Source organism: Prionailurus viverrinus, chromosome A2 (assembly GCF_022837055.1).
Source record: "Prionailurus viverrinus isolate Anna chromosome A2, UM_Priviv_1.0, whole genome shotgun sequence".
Taxonomy (NCBI): Eukaryota; Metazoa; Chordata; class Mammalia; order Carnivora; family Felidae; genus Prionailurus; species Prionailurus viverrinus.
The window spans coordinates 79560315-79585659 of record NC_062562.1 but is presented as its reverse complement, the minus strand read 5'-3'; the positions used below and the strand labels follow the sequence as shown (position 1 = coordinate 79585659).

The following is a 25345-nucleotide window of genomic DNA, read 5'->3' as shown; positions in this document are numbered from 1 at the left end:
CATAATAGCCAAAATTAAAAAGAATGACTCTGTCAAGTGTACCAAAGATGTAGAGCAACCGAAACTGTCACACAGTGGGAGAGGAAAGCAGTTCAATCCAACCTATTTCATAAAAGGGGAACCTGGGAGGCTCAGTCAGTTGAGCATCCGACTTCAGCTCAGGTCATGATCTCACGGTGAGTTTGAGGCCTGGCTCAGGCTCACTGCTGTCAGCAGAGCCTGCTTCGGGTTCTGTGTCCCTCTCTCTCTGCCCCTCCCCCACTCATGGTCTCTCTCGCTCGTGCTCTACCTCTCAAAAATGAATAAACATTAAAAAAAAAACGATCTCATAATAAAGCTGGGGGGGAATATTTTTGCCATTACTACTAACACTAAGCATATAGCTATTGTGTAACCTAGCAATCCCACTGCTAGGGTCTATCTCCAGGAGGAATGAATGCAAATGTCCACAAAAGGACATGTGCAAGAATGTTTATAGCTGCTTTATTCATAATGACTAAAAACTGAACAAACAACACTCATCAACAGAATAGACAAGTTACTCGTGGAATATACATCCAAAGGAACACTTCAGAACAGTAACTGTGAACCACTGGTACCTGCAACAACATGGACAAATCTCACAGATGTGTTAAGTGAAAATAAGCCAGACACAAGAGAATATTCTATATGATTTCATTTCAAGAATATATTCTATATGAAGTTCAAGAACAGGCAACTAATCAATAACGATAGAGATCAGCAAAGCGGTTACCTGTGTGTGGCAGGGTATAGACTGGGGAGAGGCTTGAGAAACGTTATGAGGTAAGTATTGGAAGGGTCTGTATCTTGATCTGGGTGGTGGTTATTAGGAATAAAAATACATGTAAAACACATAAAAATACATGTAAAAATCATCAAGCTGTACACTTGGGACTAGTGCACTTTACTACACACACACACATACATGTTATAATTCAATTTTTTTAACTAACAAAAAATGCACAAGTAGACTATAATAGTACTGTATTACATACTTGGAAGAGACTAGAGCATGAATGTTATTGCAACAAAAAAAAATTTCACAATTTTCCATGTACCAAATATTCATGCACCTTAAATTTACAGGCTATATGGCAAGAATATCTCAATAATATTGGTGGAAAAGTATGCATAAGTAAAAAGATAATACAGCAACATAATTGGTGGATATACAACTGATGTTTATTTCTTTAAATTTTTCTATACTGTCTTAATTTTCCACCAAGACCATATTACTACTTACTTTTAATCATTTAAAAAAAAAAAAAAAGCTATTTCAGGGCACCTGGGTGGCTCAGTTAGTTAAGCATCCGACTCAATTTTGGCTCAGGTCATGATCTCACGGTTCATGATGTGAGATCAAGCAGAGCCTGCTTGAGATTCTGTCTCTCCCTCTCTCTGCCCCTTCCCTGCTCACGTACTTTCTCTCAAAAATAAATTATTTTTTTAAAAAAGCTCTTTCACTAGAATAACAGTAATGCTAAAAGTAAACAAGATTTCTTCTTAATGCCTTCCTTTACCAATCAATCAAAGCACCAGCACCTACTGGTTATCTGTCCCACAACAGCCTACCGACCATGAGACACAGACATCTCTCCTACTTGCCAGTAAGAATGGGGCTTTATTTATCTTACTCTTCCTAGCATACAACGCACTGCCCAGCTATAGGAATCTGCTTCTTATATGTTTGTTACGTTGAAGTGTATTGTGGTAAGCAGAAATATTTGCTGAATAAACAATGGGTAACAAAACAAGAACTCAAAAATAAGTGATCACCTTCCCTAGGAGGTATTCCAAGGTCACGGGCTTGTGAGCTCGCATTTATAACACAGGGAAGAGTTGAGGCTTACCTAAGAAAGATATCAACTTGTATGACAGCATTCCTGAATTGTCTCACCTGTGATTTGCTGACCCAGGGCCACCAATCCCATGGCTATCATTTTCGGTGGCAGCCAGAACCCTTACTACGGAGAACAGACAAGCAATAACCGACAGGATTCACCCACCAACAGAAAGTCAAAAGCCTAAAAGATACAGTGCAGAATCCCACCACCAACAGCACACACACAGATCACAGACATGGTGCAGAGGAAAAAAAGACAGAGGGAAAGATATACACAGAGAGAGGGAGAGACCAAGCTGCTAACCTGCTAGGAAGTCCAAGTACAACAGTAAGTTCTCCAGCAATCATTCTCTTAGGTATTTACCCTATAGAAATGGACACACGTTCACATAAAAACCTATGCATGAATGTTCGGCAGCTTTACTTTTAAGAATCAAAAACTAAAACTATCCAAACATCCTTAACAGAAGAATGGATAAACTGGTACATTCATGCCATGAAATACTACTAAGCATTAAAAAAGAATGAGCTAGTGATACACCCAACAACATGGATGAGTATCAAGGGCACCATGCCAAGTGAATAAAGTGAATCTCAAACAGTTACGTACTATATAATCCCACCTATACAACAATCTCAAAGTGGCAAAACTCTTGCCAGGGGTTAGGGCTAAGGGCAGGGAACAGGAGGGAGTTTCCTTGTGGTAATAAAACACTTCTGCATCCTAATCCTGATGATGACTACACTAATCCACCCAAGTGATCCATCTGAGAGAACAACACACAGAGAATACAAGTAAAAACTGGTGAAATCTTACTTCAGTTAATAGCACTGTGGCAATGTCAAGTCCCTGGGTTTGACAATGTTCTATGATCATGTAAGATATCACCACCAGGGGGAAGCCGGATGAAGGGTACACAGGGAACTTTGCACTATTTCTGCAACTTCCTGGGAGTCTTAGGATTTCAAAAATTGAAAAATTTTAATTTAAAAAAAAGGAGTCAAGGGGTGCCTGGCTGGCTTAGTTGGTAGAGCATGTGACTCATGATCTCAGGGATGTAAGTTCAAGCTCCATCCACATTGGGTATAGAGATTAAAAAAAAACAAAATAGGGGCGCCTGGGTGGCACGGTCGGTTAAGCGTCCGACTTCAGCCAGGTCACGATCTCGCGGTCCGGGGGTTCGGGCCCCGCGTGGGGCTCTGGGCTGATGGCTCAGAGCCTGGAGCCTGTTTCCGATTCTGTGTCTCCCTCTCTCTGCCCCTCCCCTGTTCATGCTTTGTCTCTCTCTGTCCCCCAAAAAAATAAATAAACGTTGGAAAAAAAAAAAATAAATAAATGAAATGAAATGAAAAATAAATAAAATAAAAGTAAAAATAAAATAAAAATGTTTAAGGGAATTAAAAGATAATTTATAGCCAAAATGTGGAAAGAACCTGAATGTCCATCAACAGATGAAGGGATAAATAAAATGTGGTGTATCAATAGAATGAAACAGTATTTAGCAGTATAAAAATATGAAGTACCAATATATGCCTCAACATGGATGAACCTTGAAAACATTATGGTAAGTAAAAAAAAAAAAATCAGACACAAGACTAATATATTGTATGACTCCATTTATATGAAATATCTAGAATAGGTAAGTTCAGAGAGACAGAAAACAAAGTAGGAGCAGGGGAGAATGAATTGTGACTGCTAAATAAAGTAAGGGGTTTATTTGGGGGGTGGGGCGGTGCAAATGTTCTGGAATTAATCATTGTGACCACTGCACAACCTTGTGAATATACTAAAAAGCACCAAATTATATATTTTGAAAGATAAACCTTATAGTATGTGAATTATGTATCAATGAAAAAGTTACATGCTTGGGGCACCTGGGTGGCTCAGTAGGTTAAGCTTCTGACTCTTGATTTCAGCTCAGGTCATGATCTTGGGGTTGGTAAGTTCAAGACCCACATTGGGCTCTGTGCTGACAGTGTGAAGCCTGCCTGGGATTCTCTCTCTCTCCCCCTCTCTCTGCACCCCCTACCCCTCAAAAATAAGCATTAAAAAAAAAAAGTTACATGCAGGAAAAAAAAATGCATCCTTAAAAATTTTAGACATACATTCATGCCCCAAAGCAACACTATCCCAAGCCACGTGATTTAGCTAATTCTTGAGATTCATGACTGAATGACACTATGATCCTTCCCTGCTGCCTGTTACTCACAAAGCAGCACAATTAATATTCCGCAAACTAAACTCACTGGAACAATCTGACGAGATTAAAATCCTGACTCAGCTAAGTAGAGAAATCTTAATGGTATTCCTGACAACCACAAACTCCAGTTTACTAAAAAGTAGCCTATAGGAACTGGCTCAATTCATAAATGCTCACAGAATTAAACTGAATGAAAATGAATAAAAAGCCAGTTTACCTATACAGGGAGATAATAACAAAAGTAGATCATATTACATCAAGCCAGGCCCATACTGTCACATAATTTAGGTCTGCCAATCATTATATTTACAGTTTGAAATTAGACCTATTACTCCTTCTCCTCTGGAGAAGCAATCAAAAAGCAAAAACAGTGGGCATCAGGAGACCTGGATTGTGGTCCAAACTATGCTAATTGCAGGACTTTAACCTGTCAGGGCTGAATGTAACATGAGGAATTCTTCTCAGACCAGCAGCCTCCTACAGTTCCTTCCATCACTTCTCTCCAGCACCACTGCTGCCACCCTGAACCAAGTCACCTGGGATTCCCAGCTGGACAGAAGGTCAGCTTCCAGTTTCTGCTTCTCCCTGACCCCTAACAATCCGTCCTCCAAACCGACAGCCAGTGCTTTATTTTAAAACAGGAACCAGATCTTGTCACTCCCATCTGTAAGCCTCTCAATAGCCGACAGGACAAGGCCCTACCCACTCTCATCCCCCCCCCCCCCCCCACCAGCTACCATCTTCTTCCGTGGCACTCCGGTCACCCTGACCCTCAGGTTCCTCCAACATTCCTAGCCCATATATAGAACGGGCTCCCCCCACTCCTCCTCATTCCACTTTCTGCTCAAATGTCGCCTCCTCAGAGACTGAAGTATGGATTCTAGTCCCCGGCTGCCTGTATACAACTTACCAACGGGGCATGATACTTGTTCATCTGTAAAATGGCAATTAATAACAAGCACCCACCGTATAGTGGCGTCACAAGGAAGAAAAGGCCATAAAGCTATCAGCACAGTGACTGGCACAGTGTTCAAATGTCATCTATCACTATTACTTGAGGCATCCTATCTTATTTTTGTCCCTATCTCTTAGCACTATCTGCAACTGTAATCTTGATTTGTTATCCTCTTTGGGGTTCTCCCCCAATGCCCACTGGTTGTGACCTTCAAGAGCAGCTTTGTTTTATTCAAAGCTCTACCATCATCTCCAAGGAAAGGCATGCAAATACTTGCTGAACATACGAGCGAATAAATCATATCAAGCATTCCTTTAAAATAATGTCTTAATTCAAAGAATTAGGCCCAAAAAATGGCATTTCATTAATCAGTTATGTAATTGGGCTGGTCTCCTCTTGTTAATTACCTTGCAGACCAACCAATTCACTTAGCGATGCCTGGGGGCTTCTCCCTCAAATCTTATCACATCGACACAATGGACAATGGAAAGCGCTGGAAGATTAATTCGTGAGAGTAACAATTGAATACTGTGGCTATACACTAACTCTTTATAAACGTATCACATAAATCCAAACTGCAGCACACCAAAAAAGGCTCTTGGCCATTAGGAAAGTCATACCCTGAAATATGAAAATATGAAACACATGGTGACTTACCTAAAACTGCTTTTCTACATGTATGCCCACACATAACATACACATGTATGTTACATACATATGTACACACACACAGCCATTCCCAAAACTAGGGACATGATTTTTTCAATTCCTTTTTACCTTTCTAGACATACTGCACTCTGCGATAAATGCTTTAAATTTAAAGTTGGTTTTAAAACCCAATACTCAAGTTCCTAAATATTAGTTCTCCTTACTCATAGGCTAATCTTCTGTCATTCCAAGGAAATCGCAAATTTAAGGCTCTGACTTGAAAGCGAGCATTAATCTTTTTAAAGCATCTCGAAACTACCGTATCCACCCCGATTTAATATCTTAAGAATCTACTATCCGATTTAACCCACCAGTTTCTCAAGTCCTTAATAAGTACTTTTCCTGTCACTCTAGTTTGTGTGTGTGTGTGTGTGTGTGTGTGTGTGTGTTTACGAAAGGCATTATTATATCAAGATCCACATTTTGAGAAACCCTGAAAATACTTTTCAAGTTATATTCCATCTGGAGTGAACGAAAATCGTGTCCTGATATACCAACCACCGCGTTCGCAGCGCCTCAGGCAGTTTTTATAGATGCCACCAAAGGGTATGAAATTCACTAGTCTGAGACCCAGGCGGGGCGGGAAGGGGGGAGGCCCAAGAATGCTGCAAGGTAGTCCCCCAAAGGAAACAAAAACAAGAAATGTCTCGTGATGTTCAAGAAGGATCACGGTCTACCATTCCCTACAGTAGGGCAAAAATACCAGAGAGCCTTGCTTGCTCAAAAGGAAGAGTGAAGCCACAAATCTAGAAGGAGTAAAGCTGTGGAACGCTGCTAGGTTCTGAGGATTAAGAAACGGGAAGGAGCGACGCGGCGGCGCTCTGCGGTCTTGGAGCAGCTCTCCAGGAAAGCCTCATCTCGGGGCGCCGGCCGCTCCCACTCCGGTCCGCGGCCAGGCTGGAGGTGGCCGCCGGCTGGCACGTTTTAAATACCACCACCCCATTCATCAACGCCCCGGCACAATGAGGGCCGGGGAGCCGCGCCCGGGACCGCCCGCGCACACGCCCACCGGCCCCCGCGCAGCCCGCGACCCGGGCGCAGCCGCCGCGAAGCAAAGTGACGCTCGGCCCGAGCAGAAAGTTTCGAATAAAAAACCCGAGCGCCGAAACGCACAGGTCTCTGGGCTGAACTCGCGCCAGGAACACGCCCCAGGCAAACCACTTGACAACCAGCTCGGGTTTTCGGCAGAAAAGGCCGAGAGGCGGGGGCCTGGGAGGAAGAGAAGGCCGGCCACACACACACACACACACACACACACACACACACACGCACACTCACTTTCTCGCACACTCGGCTCCTCTTCCTCGTGGGCCGCCGCGTCCAGGTGCGAGCCACGCAGCAGCCTCACGCCCGCACACGGCGCGGCAGGGCCAGGGAGACGGACGCCAGCGCCCCTCCCGGGAAGCGCCCGCGACCCCCGGGCCAGCGCGGCGCGCAGGGAGGGTGCGCACGCTCACCACCCCACCCCCCACCCCACCCCGCCCACAGCCACCCCGGGCCCGGGGGTCCGGGGATGCTCGGCGGGCCGGCCGCGGGCTCGCACGCGCCCCTCCCCCGCCCGCCCGCCCGCCCCTCCCCCCGGGCCGCCCGCAGGGCGCGCAGGAGGCGAGCGCCGGCGTCCCGGGGGATCAGCCCTCGGCCCGGGGGGGATCCGGGCAACTTTCCCCTCCGTGGTCGCGGGCTGCCCTGGACCGTACGGGGGCAGGGGCCCCGGGTCTAGCGCGACGTGGACTCACTTTTTCGGATGTTTCTCTCTTTTCGGCCTCCGCTTTCGGGCCTGAATGGCCAGCACTGGGGAAAGAGAAGACACACATTAACGGTCGGGCCGGTCGGCCTGCGGGGCCGCGTGGCGGGGAGGAGGGGACGCCGCGGGCCACTCACCTTTCCGGGAGCTCATCCCGACGCGGCGGAAGGGGGGGCGGGGGGCTTCGCGGCGGCGGCGGCGGCGACGCGGGAGCCGAGCCGAGCCGAGCCGGGCTGCAGCCTCCACTCGCTCCGCCAGCCGGGAGGAGGCGGGAACCGCGCCTGCGCCGCCGCCGCAGCCGCCGCTCCCGCGGGGGGCCCAGCGAGACCCGCCCCCGGCCGGCCCCGCCCCCGCCCCGCCCCCACCCGCCCGGTGGGGTCCGGACCCCCACGCCGAGCCCTCCTGCGCACCCCGCACCCACCCGCCTGCCCCACCTGTGCAGAAGTGACCCCCCCCCGCGACCACCGCCACTCCCGCCCACGGCGTCCCCCGCCCCAGCCTGCGGCCGGGGCCTCCGCCTCTTGAGCCCCCGCAGCCGGCCCAGGCCTCCCGCCTCTCTCGGGTACCCGGCCCGCGCGACCCTCCCTCTCCAGCCACAGCCTCTCTCCTACGCACCCCGGCCGGTCGCGCCACCCGCCTCTCCATGCGCCCTTCCTTGGCCGGCGCCTCCGCGGGTCTCACACCACCTCTCTTCGCGCGGCCTCTTCTCCCCCTTTGCACCTCTACATCCTTGCATCCCCATGAGCGCCGCTTCCTCGTCTCTGGCGGGTGTGGAAAGGGCACAGGACCAAGAGCGGGGAGACCTGGGTCCTTCACCAGCTGTGTGACCTTGGAAAAGTCATCTTATCTCTCACCTTTACTTACCCCCCAGGATTGTTTGAGTTTAATGAGGGAAAAGATGCAAATTGCATGGAAAGTAGGACGAAGTTTTTGCACCTGAATTAAAGCCCAGCTCAGAAAACACCAAGTGTCTAACAATTTAACACAACAAGCCCACCAAACAGTTATTGTCTACATCTTACAACGAGGAAATTGACCCCTAAAGAAGTTGAACAGTTTGCCCAGCGATGATGATTCAAATGTAGGCCTAGCTGACTGCAAAGACTTTCCAAAGTCTTATTAGGGAGCTATCATGCTCCCTAATAAAGATAGGAATCAAGGTGATAGCAGGACAGAATGATAACTGCAGTGTTCCTTTGTTTGTTTATATAATTATAATGTTTTGGAAAGGTATCCATCCCGACCATTTACTCTCTTTGGTTGTCCAACTGTACTCGTAACTCATAAAAGGATCTAGTCTTATTCTGAAGATGGCAAACTCAACAGAACCCGGACAGCGCTGCTTAGACACCACGAACCTTTCACTTTCTCAGCCTTTTTTTGTTTTGTTTTTATTTTAATCACGTGGTGCTCATCGCCACAAGTGCACCTGTTAATCCTAACCCCCATCACCTACTTCAGCCATCCTCCCACCCACCTCCTTCTGCTGACCATCAGTTTGTCCTCTATAGATAAGTACTTTCTCAACTTTTATTTCTGAAACTATCAACCCTACAGAAAAGTTAAGAGAAAAATATAATGAACACCCATATTAACCCACATTCGCCAATTTTTAACACTTCATCACATTTGCATTCCCTGTATGTGTGCATGTGTAGTTTTCTTTGTTTTGTTTTTGCGGAATCACTCAAGTTTTCGCAAAAAATGTTACCCTCTACCCTTGGAATTTCAGTAAGTATTTACTAAGAACAAAGATATTTTACATCAGTGAAATTCCATGATCTTAACAAGAAAATTTAATATTAATATAATACTACTATCTGCAATATACAGAGGCCATATTCAAATTTTCAAAATGTCCCTTTTAGCAGGCTTTCTTCCAATGCAAGATACAATCAAAAATCATGCATTACATTTAATTGTCATGTCTTTTTAAACTCCTTTAGTCTAGAATAATCCCTGGTTGTTGGGTTGTTGTTGTTTTTTTTTTTTTTTTCTTTTATAGCATTGACTTTTTTTTTTTAAGAATCCAATTCTACTTTTCTACAGGACATTTCTCTGTTTCCACTCTGTTCCCTATTAGATTCAAATGAAATAATTTTGTCAGGTACAATATCATCCATATAGTATGTTGGAGCAGGAGGGAAATGATGTCAGTTTGTTCCATTATTAGTGATGTTACATGTAATCATTTTTCTATGGTAAAGGTAGCTTTTTTTCTTTTCTACCTAGAAAAGTAGCCTATGGGGGCACCTGGGCACCCAGTCAGTTGAGCATCAGTCTCAATTTTGGCTCAGGTCATGATCCTAGGGTCTTGGGATCAAGCCCTGTGTCAGGCTTTGCACTGAGCAGGAAGCCTCCTTGGAATTCTCTCTCTCTCTCTCTCTCTCTCTCTCTCTCTACCTCTACCTCTACCTCTACCTCTATCTCTAACTCTATCTCTTCCCCCCTCTGTCCCTCCCCCCCACTCAAAAATAAAAAAAAGAAAGAAAAGCAGTCTATGTAAAAAATTGGTAAAGGACTTGAATATATGTTTCTCCAAAGATACACAAAATGGCCAACAAGTACATGAAAAGAAGCTCAACAACATTAGAGAAATGCAAAGCAAAGCCACAATAAGATACCACTTCGCACGTACTAGAATGACCATATTCCTTTTTTTTTCAAAAAAATTTTTTTACGTTTATTTATTTTTGAGACAGAGAGAGACAGAGCATGAACAGGGGAGGGTCAGAGAGAGAGAGGGAGACACAGAATCTGAAACAAGCTCCAGGCTCTGAGCAGTCAGCACAGAGCCCGACGCGGGGCTTGAACTCACGGACTGCGAGATCATGACCTGAGCCGAAGTCGGACGCTTAACCAACTGAGCCACCCAGGTGCCCCCATATTCCTTTTTTAAATGGCACATAAATGTTGGCAAAGATATAGAGATACTGGAATGCTTGTACATTGCTGGTGGGAATGTAAAATGGTGCAATCGTTGTGGAAAACAGCCCCACAGTTCCTCAAAAAGCTAAACATAGAATTATCACCCCTAGGTAGACATCCAAAATAAATACAAACAGGTACTCCAATCCTTGTACACAAATGTATGTGGCAGTACTAATCACAGTAGCCAAAAGGTTAGAAACAACCCAAATACCCATCAGCATATGAATGGATAAACCAATTGTGTTTCAGACATACAATGAAATATTTTTCAGCCCATTAAAAGAACCACGAAGAAAAAGAAGGAAAGAATGAAAACGAATGATACATGCTACAATGTAGATGAACCTCAAAACATTATGCCAAGTGAAAGAAGCCAGACACAAATGGTCTGTTTCATATTGTATAATGCCATTTATATGAAAACATCCAGCATAAGCAAATCCAAAGAAAGCAGATTGGTGGTGGCTAGTGGCCGGGTGGAGGAGGGGAAATGAGGAACAACCAGCTACACGGGTACAGGTTTTCTTTTGTAGTGATGAAAACGTTTTGGAGCTGGAAAGAGGTGTATTGCACAATTACAATATTGTAAACATGCTAAATGAATTGTGCACTCTAAAATTGTTAAGACTGTGGGGCACCTGGATGGCTCAGTCAGTTAAGCGTCCAGCTTTGGCTCAGGTCACGATCTCACTGTTCACGGGTTCGAGTCCTGCATCAGGGTCTGTGCTGACGGCTCAGAGCCTGGAGCCTGCTTTGGATTCTGTGTCTCCCTCTCTCTTTGCCTCTCCCCCACTCGTGCTCTCTCTCTCTCTCTCTCTCTCTCTCTCTCTCTCAAAAATAAATAAACATTAACAAGATTTAAAAACTTAAAAAATAAAATTGTTAACTTCATGCTATGTGAATTTCATCTCAATTAAAAAAAAAAATTCTGGGGGCGCCTGGGTGGCGCAGTCGGTTAAGCGTCCGACTTCAGCCAGGTCACGATCTCGCGGTCCGTGAGTTCGAGCCCCGCGTCAGGCTCTGGGCTGATGGCTCAGAGCCTGGAGCCTGTTTCCGATTCTGTGTCTCCCTCTCTCTCTGCCCCTCCCCCGTTCATGCTCTGTCTCTCTCTGTCCCCCAAAAAATAAATAAACGTCGAAAAAAAAATTTAAAAAAAAATTCTGTAGCACTTGGGTGGCTCAGTTGTTTAAGCATCTGACTTCAGCTCAGGTCACAGATTCATGGGTTTGAGCCTCACTTTGGGCTCTGTGCTGACAGCTTGGAACCTGCTTCAGATACTGTGTCTCCCTCTCTTTCTACCCCTCCCTCACTCATGCATGCACACGCTATCTCTCTCTCTCTCAAAAATAAATAAAAATAAACATTAGAAACAAAATTCTGTGAGGGTAATGCTTTGAGACTGAGTGTCCTTCCTCAAGAATCTTTCAGACTGTGGGTTAGCATCCAGTGATGATGCTTGCCTGGATCAATTATTATTATAGTGGTGGTAGAATATTGATATTATAATCCTAACATTCCATCTGTTCCATCTATATTAATTAGGTGACAGTCTTCTCTAAGGAAGACCTTTCATTTCTCCTGCCACTCCTTTGTTCTCTGTTTTCAGCTTGTTCTCTTTGTTTTGTCAACTGACAGTTGACAGTAATTACTGTCACTTTGATTTTTGATCTTGAATTGTTCCATATTTGACCACAAAAGACACTTCCAACTTGCAGTGTCCTTTGGACATGTCCCCATGGGTTTTTGAGCACCTCTTTACTTTCTGGCATGTTCCAGGAAACCTTGTCCTTTCCCTAACCTGATCTCAGAAACATCATGAGTCCAGTCGTAGCTCCTTCTAGAAGGTGATTAAAAGCTTTGAAGCCAAAGAAATGTGAGTTTGAAACCAGTTTCTTTCATTATTTTTCACAGCTTTATTGAGATATAATTCACATACCATACAATTCACCCACTTAAAGTGCAAAATTTAATAGTTTTTAATACATTCACATCCACAACTAATTTTAAACATTTAAAACTAACAATCTAATTTTAAAATATTTTTGTCACCCCTAAAAGAAACGCCATACCCATTAGCAGTCACTCCCCATTTCCCCCAACCTTCCCTGCCCAAGCCTTGGACAAGCACTAATCTCCTTTCTCTCTCTATAGACTTGCTTGTTCCAAACAGATCATATAAATGAAATCATATAATATGTGTCCTTTTGTGACTGGTTTTTTTCACTTACCTCAATGTTGAAACCAATTTCTGCTACTTAATTTCTGCATAACCTGGGACAAGTTACCTAATTACAACATCTGGAAAATGGTAATCATATTAATACCAATCCTCCTGGGTCAATATGATAATCAACTAACATAAGTAACTATTCAGTACACGGTAATTATCATTAACATTACATGGGAGGCACATACCCAATCTCTTTGCTAGATCTTTTGCATTCATTTGTTCAACAAATAATTACCAAATACCTATTATGTAGCATTGTTCTAGGTACTGAATCTACAGCAGTGAACAAAGCACACAAAGATCTCCCTGCCCACATGGAGCTCACATTCTATTGCCAGAAGCAGAAAATAAACAAAATAAACATGGGAATTGTAGATTATGATTACTAGATGGCCATACCATCTATGAAAAGAAAAAAAAAACTGAAAAACAAACACCAACCTTTTGAGACTCAAGAAAAGTCTCACTGAAAAGCTAAGAATGAAAGGCCTCAAGGTGATCTTGTCAATCTTTTTACTTCTATAAATTAGGAGAGAAGTTTATTTGCCACCTAGAGTATTTGTGAATTGCTTTGAATTTATTGAATTAAAATACACCAACCAAATTATCAATAAACAATTTACACTTTCTGCTTACAGAAACAATTTCTGCTTACAGAAAGAATGATAGATTATAAACCTAGTCTGTGCAAATTTAAAAATGAAACATTTCAGGGCGCATGGCTGGTGCAGTGCATACAGAGCATGTGAGAATCTCAGGGTCAGTGGCAAGTTCAAGCCCCACAGTGGGTACAGAGCCTACTGAAAAAAAAAAATTAAAACAACTAAAAATTTATTTGATATGCATCATAGTTTCAAATAACATTTTAAAGGAAATCAGGGGCACCTGGGTGGCTCAGTCGGTTGAGCGTCCGACTCTTGATTTTGGCTCAGGTCGTGATCCAAGGGTCATGGAATGGAGCCCCACATCAGGCTCCATGCCGAAGATTCTCTCTCACTCCCTCTGCCCCTCTCCCCTGCTCACTCTCTCCCCCAAAAATACAAAAAAATTTTTTTTAATTTAAAAATAAATAATTTTAAAGGACAAAAGAAACAAAGAGAATAAAAGTTTTTTTTGTATATGTTTTATTCTTAGTTTTCTTTTTTTTTTTTAATTTTTTAAGTGTTTATTATTTTTGAGAGAGAGAGACAGAGACAGAGCACAAGCAGGGGATGGGCAGAAAGTGAGGGAGATACAGAATCTGAAGCAGGCTCCAGGTTCTGAGCTGTCAGCACAGAGCCCGACACGGGGCTCGAACCCATGTAATGTGAGATCTTGACTAGAGCTGAAGTTGGACGCTTAACTGACTGAGCCACGCAGGCGCCCCAGGTTTTTTTTGTTGTTGTTGTTGTTTTCTCAAGTAAGATCATTGTGGGTCTCAAACTCACAATCCTGAGAGTACAAATTTAATTATTTTATTCTACCAATATTTATTGCTAATAAAAATAATCATAAGGATATTACAATTAAGAAGGGGAAGTATTAGAACTGGATATATCTTAGGGGCACCTGGGTGGCTCCATCAGTTGAGCAACCTTTTTTTTTTTTTTTTTTTTCAACGTTTTATTTATTTTTGAGACAGAGCATGAATGGGGGAGGGGCAAAGAGAGAGGGAGACACAGAATCAGAATCAGGCTCCAGGCTCTGAGCCATCAGCACAGAGCCCAAGGTGGGGCTCGAACTGACGGGACCGCGAGATCGTTACCTGAGCTGAAGTTGGACGCTTAACCAACTGAGCTACCCGGGCGCCTCAAGAAACCAACTCTTAATTTTCACTAAGTTCATGATCCCAGGGTCATTGGATGAGACCCCATGTCTGGCTCTGCACTAGAAGTGGACCCTACTTAAGATTCTCCCTCTCCTGGGTGCCTGGGTGGCTCAGTCGGTTGGGCGGCCGACTTCAGCTCAGGTCATGATGTCACTGCTCGTGAATTCGAGCTCCGCTTCGGGCTCTGTGCTGACACCTCGGAGCCTGGAAGCTGCTTCGGATTCTGTGTCTCCGATCTCTCTCTGCCCTTCCCCTGCTCGAAGCTCTGTCTCTCTCTGTCTCCCAAATATAAAAAATAAAAAACATTAAAAAATAAAATAAAATAGATTCTCCCTCCCCCTATGGGGTGCCTGGGTGGCTCAGTGAAGCGTCTGACTTCAGCTCAGGTCAAGATCAGCTTACGGGTTTGAGCCCTGCATCAGGCCCTGTGCTGACAGCTCGGAGCCTGGAGCCTGCTTCAGATTCTGTGTCTCCTTCTCTCTCTGCCCCTCCCCTTCTCGTGCTCTGTCTCTCTTAAAAATAAACATTTTTTTTTTAAATTTTAAAAAAGATTCTCCCTCTCCCTCTCTCTGCCTCTGCCCTGCTAGCGTGCACACACACACATACACTCTCTCTCTCAAAGAGAAAAAGGAAAAAAAAAACAAAGAACAAAAAAACAACTGGATATATTTTTTTCTCTGTGCTGTCCAAAAGTAGTGAAAAGGAAAATACATATGCATTTTTCCCCAGCCAAGTACAACAGAATTCAAGATGAACATATCATATTAATTTTTACTAAATATAAGAGAAAATTACAGAATGCTGTAAACCCAATTACACACTAATGTTTCCAAGTAGAGCTACTAAATCATACTGTATCTTAGAAGGTATATTTAGTATGTCATTGAATTGGAAACAGACTTGAGAGCTCATATAATCCACCTTCCTTCAGGCCTTTAGTAGATGAGAACCTAGCCTTTTTCCAAAGGCTTTCTAACGCTTTTACATTTCTAGGAAAGTTTCCTTGTATCTAATTTATGCTTTCTAGTATGAAGCTTAAGCATGTCTCTTTTTTTTCTGTGTCCTTTCTTTTTTTTTTTTCTTTTTTTTTTTTTAATTTTTGAGACAGAGAGAAACAGAGCATGAGTGGGGGAGGGGCAGAGAGAGAGAGGGGGAGACACAGAATCAGAAGCAGGCTCCAGGTTCTGAGCTGTCAGCACAAAGCCGACATGGGGCTTGAACCCACGAACCGTGAGATCATGACCTGAGCTGAAGTTGGACACTTAACCAACTGAGCCACCCAGGCGCCCCAAGCCTGTCTCTTATTATTTCATTACAGCATATTTCTCAGTGACATTAGTACCACTAAAGCAGCAATTTCACCCAGAAGTTAGTGCAGAGTAATAGAGCCAGACTGGCACAGTTGAAACCCTAGTTTTATCATTCACTATCTTGGTAACATTGGGCAAGTTACTCACATTCTCTGTGCCTCAGCTTCCTGATCCAAAAAATGGGGATAGTATTAACTACCTTATATATTTGTTGTGAGGATTCAATGAGTTATTTCACATAAAATGTTTAGAGAAGGATCTAATTGTTCAATAAATATTAGCTGTACTTATATATATGCACATTAAGACATGCATTGCTAATCTATTGCTGCATGACAAATTTCTCCCAAATTTAGCAAATGAAAACAACAAACGTTTATTATCTCACGATTTCTGTGGTCCAGGACTTTGGGAGCAGTTCAGCTGGAAAGTGAAGTTGTCACTGGAGGCCGCCGTCATCTGGAGGCTGGAGGAAGGCTGAGAGATCTGTTACCAAGATGGCTCACTCACATGGCTGTTAGCAGGGGGTCTCAGATCCTCACTGGCTGTTTCAGGGAGACCTCACTTCCTCCCCCTGATCTTTCCATAGGGCTGGCTTGAGTGTCTGGCTTCCCCTGGAGAGCAAGGAAGAAACTTGACTGCCTTTTGTGACCTACCCTCAGAAGTCACAATCCATCATTTTCACTACATTCTATTCCTGAGATGCAAGTACAGCACATGCTTAGAGGAGGGGCCTGAGAGCATTTCTTGAAGGGAAGCCGAACGGACTATGTGGACATATTCTTTAAACCACCACCAGGGGTCATTCCGTCTTTCTTTTACTGCCTCTGATTTGCAAGTGAGCATCCTTATAGACCCCTCATTTGGTCATTGTCTGAAGAGTAGAAATGAAAGAGAATTCTCAGTCCAACACTCAGACTAAGGAAAAGGGAAGGTTGACTAGATTATCTACAGAACATCATCAATAGTAATAAATTTGTCATAAATGAAATGCCTACTGTATATAAGACTCTTACATAAGCCAGTGAAAAATGACGCCTGGGGGCGCCTGGGTGGCTCAATCGGTTAAGCAACTGACTTCGGCTCAGGTCATGATCTCGCAGTCCGTGGGTTCGAGCCCAGTGTCGGGTTCTGTGCTGACAGCTCGGAGCCTGGAGCCTGCTTCAGATTCTGCATCTTCCTCTCTCTCTGTTCCTCCCCTGCTCATTCTCTGTCTCTCTCTATCTCTCAAAAATAAACGTTAAAAAAAAAATTAAAAAAAAAAAAAAGAAAAGAAAAATGACTCCTGAAGATCTGCCAGGGCTGTGTTAGTAGGGATTTAGAATATTGACCAATATGGGGGCGCCTGGGTGGCTCAGCTGGTTAAGCATCTGACTCTTGATTTCGGCTCAGGTCATGATCTCACGGTTCGTGAGACTGAGCCCTGTGTCTGACTCCAAGATGACAACACAGAGCCTACTTGGGATTCTCCCTCCCTCTCTCTCTGACCCTCCCCTGTTCACGCTCTGTCTCTCAAAAATAAATAAACATCAAAAAGAAAAAGAAAAAGAATATTGACCAATATGCCAGCACATATATAAACAGATTCAATGGTCTGGCCATAATAAACTATGCTGAACTCTCCCACCACGGGCTCCACTCCTTTCAAGCATTTGGACATGCATACAGCCATGACCGAATACTTGTTTGTCAAATACATGAACTCTCTGACTGTAAGAATTTTGTTTTCCATTTTATTGTAACTGATTTTAAAATCCAATATAAAATCTAATGTAAAAACAAATTGAACATAATTTTTCTCACAGTTCAACATGAATTCTGTTCTAGCATAATTCACATTCAGTTCTTCAAGAATGTGTGACTCTGACTATGAGTACAGAGATAAAATACACTGTATCAATAAAAAACGGCTTTATAGTCATGCGCCTGGCTGACTCAGTCAGTGGAACATGTGACTCTTGATCTCTGGGTCAAGAGTTCAAGTCCCATGTTGGGAGTAGAGACTACTTAAAAATAAAATCTTTTTAAAAATCCCTTTTTAAAAAAAAGTATTTTGAGAGAGAGAAGGAGAATGCAAGCAGGGGAGGGCCAGAGAGAGGGTTAGAGAGAGAAATCTAAGCAAGCTCTGCACTGTCAGGGCAGAGCCCAACATGGGGCTTGAACTCCCAAACTGTGAGATCATGACTGAGCGGAAATCAAGAGTCCAATGCTTAACTGACTGAGCCACCTAGGTGCCCCAAAAATAAAATCTTAAAAAAACAAACAAACAAACACAACTTGATAGGTCTTCATGATTATAGTATTCAGTTGTATTTGTTTTTTAAACTTTCGGGGCGCCTGGGTGGCGCAGTCGGTTAAGCGTCCGACTTCAGCCAGGTCACGATCTCGCGGTCCGTGAGTTCGAGCCCCGCGTCGGGCTCTGGGCTGATGGCTCAGAGCCTGGAGCCTGTTTCCGATTCTGTGTCTCCCTCTCTCTCTGCCCCTCCCCCGTTCATGCTCTGTCTCTCTCTGTCCCAAAAATAAATAAACGTTGAAAAAAAAATAATAATAAAAAAAAAAGTTTGTTAAACTTTCTATTGTTACATTATATACATGTAGAAATATGCATAAATCACAAGGGTACAATAAAAACACCTGTGTTTTAGGGGCGCCTGGGTGGCTCAGCTGGCTAAGCATCTGACTTTGGTTTAGGTCATGACCTTTTGGTTGGGGTTCGAGCTCTGCATTGGGCTCTCTGCTGTCCGCGTGGGGCCTGGCTCCCCCTCTCTCTGCCCCTCCCCCCACTCATGTTTTCTATCTGCCTCAAAAATACATAAAAACATCAAAAAAAATTTTTAATGTTGAACATTCCCATTACCTCATGAAAGCTCCCCTCATTCCTCTTCAGTCACCACTCCCATCCAGGTAACCTCTATTCTAACTTCTAACATTGCCAATTAATGCTGCCTGGTTTTTAGGTTTACGGCAATAAAATCAGACACTAGGCCTTTGCATCTGGTTTCTTTTGCTTAGCATGATGTTTGTGAGACCGAGCTGTGTGTTGTATGTAATACTTTCATTGCTGTATAGTGTGCCATTGTGTGAATATACCACTTGTTTTTTTTTTTTTTTTTTAATTTTTTTTTTCAACGTTTATTTATTTTTGGGACAGAGAGAGACAGAGCATGAATGGGGGAGGGGCAGAGAGAGGGAGACACAGAATCAGAAACAGGCTCCAGGCTCTGAGCCATCAGCCCAGAGCCTGACGCGGGGCTCGAACTCGCAGACCGTGAGATCGTGACCTGGCTGAAGTCAGACGCTTAACCGACTGCGCCACCCAGGCGCCCCCCACTTGTTTTTTTATATCCACTGGCACCATTATTTTTTTAACTTTTTAAATGTTTTATTTATTTTTGAGACAGAGACAGAGCATGAGAGAGGGCGGGGCAGAGAGACAGGGAGACACAGAATCCGAAACAGGCTCCAGGCTCTGAGCCGTCAGTCAGCACAGACCCGCCTGACGCAGGGCTGGAACCCACAAGCTGTGAGACCATGACCTGTGCCGAAGTCGGACTCTTAACCAACTGAGCCACCCAGGCATCCCGTTTTTTTAAAGATTTTATTTTTAAGTAATCTCTGCAGCCAACATGGGGCTTGAACTCACAACCTCAAGATCACAAGTCGCATGCTCTACGGACTGAGCCAGCCAGGCGCCCCCACTGGTGACATCTATTAAACTATGTATCTTGGGGCGCCTTGGTGTTTCAGTTGGTTAAGCATCCAACTGTTGATTTCGGCTCAGGTCATGATCTCACTGTTTGTGGGTTCGAGCCCCATGTGGGGCTATTGAGCTGACAGCCCAGAGCCTCCTTGCGATTCTCTCTCCCTCCCTCTCTCTCTGCTCCTCCTCTTCGCATGTGCCCTCTTTCTCAAAATAAATAAACATGAAACAACAACAACAACAACAACTACTGTGTCTTAACCCCAAATCTGCCCTTCTACCCTCAGGCGTGTAATGAGGCAGTTCTGACTCAGCCAAGGGGCTACAATTAGTTCTGCCTGTTGGGGGCGCTAGAGGGAGGCTGGAGGCTGGAGGACTTGCTCTTTCCTGTTGGCTGGCGGTCCTGTCAGCATCACCTCTTCACAGCAGGAGTTGTTTCCAGTGTCAGGTTTTATGGTACTCCTCAGACCAGCCTGTCCTGGTAGAATGAACAACCCAGACAGTTCCCTCTCCTCAGACCTCTGGGTCCCAGCTCCCTCCTCTGAGCTTCTGAGGCACCTCAGCTCTGCACTCTGTTCCCTAACCGCCCCCCACCCCCGCCCGGGGAGATGGGGAACATGCATTATTACTGTTACCACCATGTCCCCTTTACCCTTTTTCTCCAGCACCTGTTCAACCTAACAATGCCTTACATGTTTTTGTGAAAATAACTCATCTAACTTCAATAAAAAAGTAATTTTCAGGGTGTCTGGGTCTGTTAAGCATCTGACTTTGGCTCAATTAGTGATCTCATGGTTTGTGAGTTTGCGCCCCACATCAGGCTCTGTGCTGACAGCAAGGAGCCTACTTGGGATTCTCTCTCTCTCTCTCTCTCTCTCTCTCTCCCTCTGTCTCTGCCCCTCCCCTGCCCATTCTTTCTCTCAAAATAAATAAGCTTAAAAAAAAAAAGATAATTTTCTGTTTTTCCTCTAGACTCTAATGGACACATGATTCTACCAGTAACAGGTGTTTGGACTGTCTCCTGTTTGGGCTATTATGAGTAACACTACTATGAATGTCCTTGTCTCTGTCTGTTGGTAAATATGTCAAGATCTACGGAACTGCTAAGTCACAGGGAATGTGTGCGCTCACTTTTAGCAGGTACTGCCCAAACATTTCCCAAAGTGCTTGTAGAAATGACTGCATTGATTCTAAGGCATTCCCTGGATCTCACAGTTGATTCTCAGAACTTTTAAAAGTCAATAAGCCCCACACCGTTGTAATTTAATCTCTACCTCAGGATTTTTATGTTGCAATGCTGAAGCAAACTAGACTTCATGTTGCATAAAGATAGACTGTATGTCCTTAATTCCTCTGTGAGTGTCTGGCACATAGTACGTGATGTTGAATAAATAATACGAATAATAAAAGGAAGTTTAAATCTGTCCTTTCATACAGTTGAACTAATGTGCAACAGTAACGTAAATTGAGGTCAGTTCTACCCTATCCTAAGACACACTCAGTAACCGGAGAACACATTGCACTGGGTAGCTGTAGATAAACAGGGCTTAATTTCCATGGGCTGGTTCTATTGCCCTGCGAGACCCATTTTGCTTCTCACGGTCTGCTTAAATGTTTGATACAGGAGCTGACACAACACAACAGTGGCAGGGGGAGCTGCTTTTGGGTTGGGGCAGCCTTGTCTGGAACGTCAACCTCGTCGTCGTTTAAACCCTCTCACTGGACGCCTTGGTGGCTCGGTCGGTTGAATGTCGGACTCTTGATTTCGGCTCAGGTCATGATCCCAGGGTCATGGGATCGAGTCCCGCGTTGAGCTCTGCAGTGAGCTTGGAACCTGCACTCAGCGAGATTCTCTCACTCACTTCCCCTGTCCCGCATAAAATAAGATATAAAATAAAATAAAAAATAAAATAAAATAAAGTAAAAAATTAAAAAAAAAAAAAAAGGCGTACCTGGCTGGCTCAGTCGGTTAAACGTCTGTCTGACTCTTGACTTCGGCTCAGGTCATGATCTCACGGTTCTTGAGTTCAAGCCCCACATTGGGTTATCTGCTGTCAGAACAGAGCCCACTTCAGATCCTCTGTGCCCTCTTCTCTCTGCCCTACTCACACTCTCTCAAAAATAAAAACATTAAAAAAATAAAATAAAATAAGCTCTCTCTCAAGAACCTTTTTTTTTTTTAAGTAAGCTCTACACCCAAAATGGGGGCTTGAACTTACAACCCCAAGATCAAGAGTCACATATTCTACCAACTGAGCCACCTAGGCACTCCCTTTTTCAATAATCTTTAATGGAAATCCCCAAATGAAAGGAATCCCCTAGGATTTATTCTCAGAGTGACTCAGACTTCAGGGTGCTCCTCTCAAACCTCTGTGAGGTCTTTTTTTTTCCTTTTAAATATGTATATTTTGAAAGAGAGAGGGTAAACAGAGGTGGAGCAGAGAGAAAGGGAGAGAGAATCCCAGGGAGCCTCCATGCTGCCACCACAGAGCTTAGGGCTCAAGCCCAAAACTGTGAGATCCCGGGGCGCCTGGGTGGCGCAGTCGGTTAAGCGTCCGACTTCAGCCAGGTCACGATCTCGCGGTCCGGGAGTTCGAGCCCCGCGTCGGGCTCTGGGCTGATGGCTCAGAGCCTGGAGCCTGTTTCCGATTCTGTGTCTCCCTCTCTCTCTGCCCCTCCCCTGTTCATGCTCTGTCTCTCTCTGTCCCAATAATAAAAAAAAATAAAAAACGTTGAAAAAACTGTGAGATCGTGACCTGAACCAAAATCAAGAGTCAGGCATTTAACTGACTGAGCCACCCCCGCGCCTCTGCAAGGTCTTAAGAATCAACCTACACAAGCGCCAGGGCAAACAACCCACATCTGCTGACCCCACCTGGAATCCTTCACAAACCAAACTTTGAGGAACCAATGGGTTTCTAACACCTGCTGGTAACTCAGGGCTCCTGACTTCAGCTGACCATGGAGAAGTAGCAGCTTGCTAGAAACTCCTAACATAGGAGGCTGACCACCACCTAGCACGTCAAACTGCTCAACAAAAATTAGGGCAGGGAAAGGAGGAGAAGGAGGAGTGACGGCAACATATACATGTGTTTATAAAATAAATCTTTTTAAGTTTTATTTATTTAACTGATCACTACACCCCATGTAGGGGTCGAACTCACAACTCCAAGATCAAGACTCAGATGTTCCAACAACTGAGCCAGGCAGGCGCCCCTATAGAATAATCTTTATGTGTTGTAGAACAACACAATTTCCAATTGCATATATCTGTTTTTATATAATGTAGGATTACCAGGGTGATATTTTCTGACTTTCCCCAGAAAGTGGGGACTTTTTTTGTTTAACGAAATGGTGAGGAAGTAGATATACCTAACTCTGAATTAAAGACAACGGTATTTTTTAATCGCTGGGTATGGAAGGCATGTTTTCGTAGCCTGTCAAGCCGGTGATGTACAGCAAACGGATGTCTCTTCTCATGCACTATTTGTCACCAGACAGGAAGTCAGCGTGTTCTGTTGTCGTAGTGCAAGGTGATATAAGAGCCTCCTGTTTTTGAGTCCTCAGACACTTCTTCAGTTCTCTCCCCTCCCCTTCTTGTCTAATGCTAGATTCACAGCCATGTAACACCTAAAGAACCTAGTCATCACAAGTTGGGTATTGCCTCATTTGTCTATTGCTGCATAGAAAGACAACCTAAAATTCTTAGCTTAAAACAACAATGATCTATTATTTCTCACAATGCTGTGGGTTCACTAGGCAGTTCTTCTGATCTCATCTGGGCTCACTCAGGCTATTGCATCCATCTGGTGGGTGAGCTAGACCCAGAGGGCCCAAGATGACCCCATCCCTATATCTGAGACAGTGAAGGGACTGGAAGGCTGGGATCTCTCTCTCTCTCCATGAAGTCTTTTGTCATTAGCTAGTCTATCTGAGCTTTTTACATGGCAAATCTCAAGAGAGTGAAGACACAAGCTGTGGAGGCTCCAGAAAACTCAGACGATGACACTTCCACAATATTCTATTGCTTTAAGCAAATCCTAAGGCCAGATTTATTGCAAGATGCAATGATACCAAGAGCATGATTTTAGGGAGGTGTGATTCATCAGGGCCACTTTATAGCAATCTACCATAGGGTGTGTGTGTGTGTGTGTGTAAAATCCAGTTGGACTTGATTAGTAGCGTGCTTGCCAATGTACCTAAACCTCCGTAAGTTCAATCTGTCAACAGTTTTGTTTTGTTTTGTTTAGCAACCACAAGGAACAAAATAATAAGCTAGGAATATACATTTATGTTGCAATTTCTGGCTAAAAGAATGCTTTCAGATCAATTAAAAAAATTTTTTTTCAAATCTACCCTGTGAAATAGGTAATGTGCATGGGGTATAATAAGACATACACTTGGTATTTGATCTCAGTTCCTGGCACAGAGCTTTTAACACCTTTGAGACTTTCTCGGTATTAGAAAGGTCTTTATTTTTCCATGATGAGCCCCTTTTGGTCACACCTGGCCAACTTAGGGTAACGCTTCTGGTAAGCCTCAAGATGAGGCTGGTCACCAGAAAGACCAAGTGATGAGAGGATTGAAAGTTTCAGCCCTACCCCTGACCTCCTTTGAGGGAAGGATTGCTAAAGGATTTCGCAAAGATAAAAACTTTTTTAAAGTTTATTTAATTATTTTGAGAGGGAGAGAGAGAGAGTGCGGGCACACACATGCACATGAGCGGGGCAGGGGCAGAGAGGGAGGGAGAGAGAAAATCCCAAGCAGGCTCCACACCGTCAGCGCCGAGCCCAACTTGGGGCTCAAACCCACAAACCAGGAGATCAGATCATGACCTGAGCCGAAACCAAGAGTCGAATACTCGACTGACTGAGCCACCCAGGTGCCCCGAAGATAAAAACTCTTGGATGACATTCGAACTTCCCAGCTGTTGAAGCATCAAAGTGCTGCAAGGGTGATGTGTCCCAAGAGGGTGTGGAAGCCCTGTGCACCCCGCCACCCAAACCTTGCCCTACACATCACCTCTGTTTGGCTGCTCCCATGTAGCTTTTATAATAAACCAATAAAATGCCCTCCTGAGTTCTACGAGCCTTTCTAGCAAATTATCGATAACCTGAGTTATTGAACCTGATAATTTGTTGTGGCAACCCCTGCTTTTTTATCGCCAGTCAGAATAAGCCTGGGTGGTCTCTCTGAGACTTGAAACTGGTCCTGAAGCAGGAAGGGAGGCAGCTTTGTAGGGTCCGTGCTAACTCCAGACAGTTATTGTCAGAACTGAAGTGAATTGTGTGTTTTTTGTTTGTTTTTAAATTAAAAAAAAATTTAATGTTTATTTATTTTTGAGAGAGAGAGAGAGAGAGAGAGAGAGAAACAGAGCACAAGCAGGGGAGGAGCAGAGAGAGAGGGAGACACAGGATCTGAAGCGGGCTCCAGGCTCTGACCTGTCAGCACAGAGCCCCACACAGGGCTCAAACTCACAGGCTGTGAGATCATGACCTGAGCAGACGTCAGACGCTTAACGGACTGAGCCACCCAAGCGCCCCTAGAAATGAATTGTTGAATACCCAGTTGGTGTCCTGAGCATTAGAGAATTGGTTGTGGGCTTTGGAAAACATTCCAGAGGTCCCATTTTTGCAGTAGGTAGGAGAGCTAGGACACACACAACATTTTCACTCAACATACACTTTTTTCCCACATCGGTTCCTCCTCTTTATAAGTCAAAGATTATTTCACGGGAAACTGGGTGGCTCAGTCAGTTGACCTCCAACTTCAGCTCAGGTCATGATCTCCTGGTTCATGAGTTCAAGCCCCACATCAGGGCTGCTGATGTCAGTGCAGAGCCCACTGTGGATCCTCTGTACCCTCTCTTTGCTCCTCCCCCACTTGAGCTCCTTC

The 25345-nt window shown here is 44.3% G+C and overlaps 1 protein-coding gene across 10 annotated transcripts in view; it reads right to left on the bottom strand.

Annotated features, from left to right (window-relative positions):
* SRPK2 (SRSF protein kinase 2) overlaps nt 1-16364 on the bottom strand; it is a 257229-nt gene extending 240865 nt beyond the window's left edge. For 6 of the 10 annotated variants that reach the window (XM_047825648.1, XM_047825707.1, XM_047825722.1 and 3 more), the window contains exon 1: nt 16139-16364. In XM_047825648.1, coding sequence (XP_047681604.1) covers nt 16139-16209 — 71 coding nt within the window. In that variant the 5' untranslated portion in view covers nt 16210-16364. Of the gene's footprint in view, nt 1-7464; nt 7520-7609; nt 7737-16138 lie in introns of those variants that run through there. The other 4 variants (XM_047825656.1, XM_047825697.1, XM_047825673.1 and 1 more) reach the window with 3 other exon arrangements.
* Between the last annotated feature and the right edge of the window lie 8981 nt (nt 16365-25345).